The sequence below is a fragment of the Chelonoidis abingdonii genome, chromosome 11 (assembly GCF_003597395.2).
Source record: "Chelonoidis abingdonii isolate Lonesome George chromosome 11, CheloAbing_2.0, whole genome shotgun sequence".
In the NCBI taxonomy this organism is placed as follows: domain Eukaryota; kingdom Metazoa; phylum Chordata; order Testudines; family Testudinidae; genus Chelonoidis; species Chelonoidis abingdonii.
The window spans coordinates 27,469,354-27,472,913 of NC_133779.1; the positions used below are offsets into that span (position 1 = coordinate 27,469,354).

Consider the following 3,560-nt stretch of genomic DNA (forward strand, 5'->3'; position numbering starts at 1 on the left):
GCTGGTGGTATGATTGTGGGACAAGATAATATCTTTTATTGGACCTACTTCTGTTAGTGAGAGAGACGAGCTTTCGAGCCAAGCAGAGCTCTTCTTCTCTCTGGGAAATATGCTCAGTCACTGCTACATACAAAGTGGAACAGATTGTTTAGCATAAGCAGTTCACATGCATTTCAAGGGACCATTCAAGGTGAAGTGGCCAGTTAACAGATTCAGACTGTGTGCGGTTTGGTTGTGGCTGTGGGCTGGGGGTGTTTTTGTCCAGTGGGGAGTGTGTGTTAGTGTTGCAGCTGCTGTGCTGTGTGGAGTGTAATGTATGTGACTGCAGCCAGGTTGTCACAGCTAGTACACCAGCTCTGCAAGTGCCTATGGGATGGTCATTGCAGATGGTGCATGGGGAATGAAATTGCCCCCGGCAAAGCCAGTGAGTGGCCGCGGGCCGGGCCGGGCCGGGCGGGAGGGGAGGGACTCGGGCCGGGCCGGGCCCTGACGCGCTGTGCTCTCCCCAGAGGATGACCGACAAGTGTTTCCGGAAGTGCGTCGGGAAGCCGGGGAGCTCGCTGGATAACTCGGAGCAGGTGAGGCCGCGGCCCGGCCTGTCCCTCCCTCGGGGGCTGCGGTTCGCGGTCCCGGTGCCATGGGGCATCTCCCTGCACGCGGCCCCTCCCGCCTCCCCGGGCCGCAGAGCCCTGGAGTCCGCGCCTGAGCGTCCGCGGTTTTATGGCCCAGGCCCGGGCCCGCCACGGGGCTTTCACTGAGGTGGGGACATGCTCAGGGAGCGCCCCGTGATCCCCGAGGCAAATCTTCAGCGGGAATGTGGCTCCTTTGCCCTGGAGCCTGGAATTCTCCGTGCGCCGGCACAGCCCCCGGGGGCCGCCTGCCCGGCGCTTGTGGGAGCCAGGTCCTGGCCGTGCCTGCGGCTCCACTGCTTGCTAGGTCATGTCCCCCCGTGAGACCACCGCTGCCCGTCCCACGTCAGAGGGGCCGTGGTTAATCTACACGTGCCGGCCAGCACTGGGATGGTGTAATCCAGTGGTTTTCAAACTTTTCTGGTGACCCAGTTGAAGAAAACTTTTGATGCCCATGACCCAACAAAGCTGGGTGTGGGAGGGGCTCTGGGCTGGGGCAGGGGGGTGGGTGTGGGAGGGGCTCTGGGTTGGGGTTGAGGGGTTTGTGGTGCAGGCAGGGGCTCTGGGTTGGGGGGTTCAGGTCTGGGGCAGGGGGATTGGTGCATGGAGTTGGGGCGCAGGCTTACCTCGGGCGGCTCCCTGTCAGGGGTGCTAACGCAGGCTTCCTGCTTGTCCTGGCACCGCGATCGCACTGCGCCCCGGAAGTGGCCAGCTGCAGATCTGGCTCCTAGATGGAGGCATGCAAGTGACTCCACAAGGATCTTGCCTGCAGGCACCGCCCCTCCCATCAGTTCCTGGCCAATGGGAGTGTGGAGCCAGGGTGAGGGCAGCACACAGAGCCCCGTGGGCCCCCGCCTAGGAGCTGGACCTGCTGCTGGCTGCTTTTGGGGCACAGCACAGTGTCAGAACAGTTAGGGACTAACCTGCCTTAGCTGGGCAGCACTTTTAACGGCCCACTCGACAGTGCTGACTAGAGCCACCGCGACCCAGTGCCATATATTCCATGACCCAGTATTGGGTTGTGACCCACACTTTGAAAACCACTGGTGTAATGGCATGTGTCTCATAACATAAAAGCAGCCATACTGGGTCAGACGAATGGTCCATCAAGCCCAATACCTTGTCTTCCAACAGTGGCTAGTGCTAAGTGCCCCAGAGGCAATGAACAGAACAAGTAATCATCAAGTGATCCATCCCCTGCCACCCATTCCCAGCTTCTGGCAAACAGAAATCTCTGTAGGGTGCTTAGGGGAGGGAGAATTCTGGATCTTTGCAGTGTTGCCCAGAGTGGATTCTCAGAGCTGGGCTGCTTTGTGCCATCTCCCTGAGGCTCTCAAAGCACTTTACAAGGTGAATATCCTCATCTGTCAAGTATCAGAGGGGTAGCCGTGTTAGTCCGGATCTGTAAAAGCAGCAAAGAATCCTGTGGCACCTTATAGATTAACATGTGTCATGCATCTGACGAAGTGGGTATTCACCCACAAAAGCTCATGCTTCAAAACGTCTGTTAGTCTATAAGGTGTCACGGGATTTTTTGCTGCATCCTCATCTGTATGATGGGAAAACCTGCCGAGAAAGGAAATGACTTGCCCAAGGCTACTGGCAGAGAGGGAAGCCCAGGGACTCCCTGTAACAAGCTTTAGCCAGCTGCCCTGCCCTGTTCTGTTGCCTGAGCTTTGTGCTTGCTTTGGTATGGCAGTGCACTGGATCTGGTGTCTGTTCCTAGCTCTGTCACTGGCATGCTCAGCCTTGGGCAAGTCATCTTCTTTGTGCATGCCTCAGATTCCCCATCTCTAACATGGGGATAATGAGCCCTGCTCTCCTTGCTAAAATGCGTTGGGTCTGGAGTGAAGACTGAAGTCACATTATTATTCTGTTTCAGAAGTGTATCGCCATGTGTATGGACCGGTACATGGACGCCTGGAACACAGTCTCACGAGCATACAACTCCCGGCTGCAGAGGGAGAGAGCCAACATGTGACCAGTTTCCAGCAGCCCTGACAACATGCTTCAGTACTGCCCCCTGCTCGGGGAGAGTGACTTGATTCCTGGACTAGCTGGAGTGGCCTTGTGAGAATGAAAGGAAAGGTGGTGGGAGTGAAATCCCCGTGATTAGGTTAATTTGGCATTTTCATCATGGTAGAGCAATAAAGGCACGTCTGGAGCCTCTCCCTGTTGTTAGCCTGCGTGAGCGCAGTGTCTGACCAGTGCAGAATGCAGGCTCAGAGCAGGGAGGAGTGATGGTGCCCAGCCAGAGGGGTGGCTGCTGCCCATTCTGTCAGTGCCGTCATCTGCTAGCTGGCTTTGCTTCAGTGCCCTGGGTGGAGTCTGAGGCCCAGGGTAGGGGTCTGAGAGACTGGCTAGGGAATATGTTAATTGATGAAAGGGCTACAGGGGGCAAGGAATCCTTCTGGAAAGGGGGCTGAGCAATCCACTTGCATCCCTCCCCAAGGAAGCGAACATGATCCTTATCGGCAGCGCGCATCCACCCTGGACTGTGGGTTTGGTGGCTCTAGTAGGAAGGTTGGTTTCTGAGCTGGGCAGGTAGGTTTGGTGGACTAACAAGGAAATTGTTAGGCAGTGGTGTGGGGCTCACAGCTTGCTGGCAAGTACCCCACGGGTGGGAGGGTGTCAGTACATGGGGCATTGGATTGTTATGTGAAATAGCCTGGCCTGCATTGGCTTGCAGAGCTGGGTGCTGGCATTGCATCAGCCCCAGCCCCCACAGCGGCACCCCCAATAGTTGCTGCCAAATGAGAGGTTTGGAATTAGAAAATCTCCCCCTTTGTCCCAGCATAGAGCTCAGCTGCAGGCTCCCGGCAGCCTGTCCTGGCCTTTCGTGCGTCACCAGTGCACCTTGTCCTGGCTCGGTGGCCTCTGCTGGCTTCGTTCTGTTATTGAGGTGCCTGACAAGGAATCCGCAAGGGGGAA

General features: G+C 56.9%; 1 protein-coding gene across 1 annotated transcript; it reads left to right on the forward strand.

Annotated features, from left to right (window-relative positions):
- The first annotated feature begins 482 nt into the window (after positions 1-482).
- Positions 483-2,798, forward strand: TIMM13 (translocase of inner mitochondrial membrane 13). The gene is made up of 2 exons (XM_032777695.2): positions 483-578; positions 2,512-2,798. Exons 1-2 carry the CDS (start codon positions 513-515, stop codon positions 2,608-2,610), a joined length of 165 nt encoding a protein of 54 aa, XP_032633586.1. The 5' UTR covers positions 483-512; the 3' UTR covers positions 2,611-2,798.
- Positions 2,799-3,560: the final 762 nt, after the last annotated feature.